The sequence below is a fragment of the Buceros rhinoceros genome, unplaced genomic scaffold (assembly GCF_000710305.1).
Source record: "Buceros rhinoceros silvestris isolate BGI_N320 unplaced genomic scaffold, ASM71030v1 scaffold21557, whole genome shotgun sequence".
Taxonomy (NCBI): domain Eukaryota; kingdom Metazoa; phylum Chordata; class Aves; order Bucerotiformes; family Bucerotidae; genus Buceros; species Buceros rhinoceros.
In genome coordinates this window covers 8,817-9,894 of record NW_010421886.1, presented here as the reverse complement: position 1 = coordinate 9,894, position 1,078 = coordinate 8,817, and the positions used below count along the sequence as shown (strand labels likewise).

General features: G+C 62.0%; 1 protein-coding gene across 1 annotated transcript in view; it reads left to right on the top strand.

Annotated features, from left to right (window-relative positions):
• LOC104496703 overlaps positions 1–1,078 on the top strand; it is a 2,302-nt gene that overhangs the window by 295 nt on the left and 929 nt on the right. Inside the window, exon 2 of the mRNA XM_010139862.1 lies at positions 21–1,061. Within this exon, the coding sequence (XP_010138164.1) occupies positions 21–1,061 (1,041 nt within the window). The remainder of the gene's footprint in view (positions 1–20; positions 1,062–1,078) is intronic.

The following is a 1,078-nucleotide window of genomic DNA, read 5'->3' as shown; positions in this document are numbered from 1 at the left end:
GTGTTGTTGATGGTGAGCAGGGAGTTGTCCAGGTTGCTGAAGGAGGCTCTGGACAACGTGGAGAAGTTGGAGCAGGCCAAGGGCGAGCTCAAAATGCAGGTAGACAATCTGCGGGCAGACGTGCAGGGTTTGTGCGGCGACTCTCTGCGGAGCGCGGTGGAGATCAGTCGGCTGGAGAATGAGCTGGGCTGTGAGAAGCAGAAAACGGTGGAGCTGGAGAAGGAGGTTGGCAAGTGGATCGGGGAGACCCAGGATGCGCAGAGCGCGGTGCGGGCGGTCCTGCAGGATGTCCAGCGGGATCGGGGTATTGGCCCCGATCACAAGATGTGCCACGCCAAGATCCAGGAGCTGCAGGCGGAGCTGGGGGTGTCGCGGGGCATCGTGGCCGCCATCCAAGGCAAGAGGAGCCGGTTTGGGACCAGTGAGGGGGAGGACTCCCTGGAGCCACACCCGCCCCACTATGACTATGAGGGTGACGTGTGGGGTGCCAATGGCCCCACCAGGCCATCCCCCTACGCTCCTCTGCGGGAGGAGGTGTGCCAGCTGAAAGGAGGGGAGGAGGAGGCTTCCAAAACTAAAAAGAGCCCCCCCAATGAGCCGGCCAGTCACGGCCCGCTCCAGGCCATAGACACCAACAGGGCTGTGCTCTGGTTCACCCCCGAGCAGCTCAGGACAGTAGGGAAGATGCTGGGGCCGTTGACAAAGGAGACAGCAGTCAACTGGCTGTCCAGGGCGCAGCGGCTGCCCAGGAGCCAGAGCGGCAATGTGGCGAGTGACCTCATAGACCTGGTGAGGAAGTGCATGAAACCAGATGATTTTGCAGCGCTGCCAGGGGATGTGCAGATGGGCAACGTCCAGGACATCGGGGAGGTCCAGCTGGCCGTGCTGAAGGTGTTCTTCCCAGAGGTCAACCCCTTAGTGCTTTTCCACCAGGAGAAGCAAAACCCCGAGGAGCGGCCGGACGCCTACGTTAACCGTAAGAAGATGCTCTACCAGATGGCCGGGCTGCCTGGCTCCAAGGACTCCCCCCTTGATTTCGACAGGCCCGAATTCAAGGAGCCGCTGGTGGTGGGGCTGC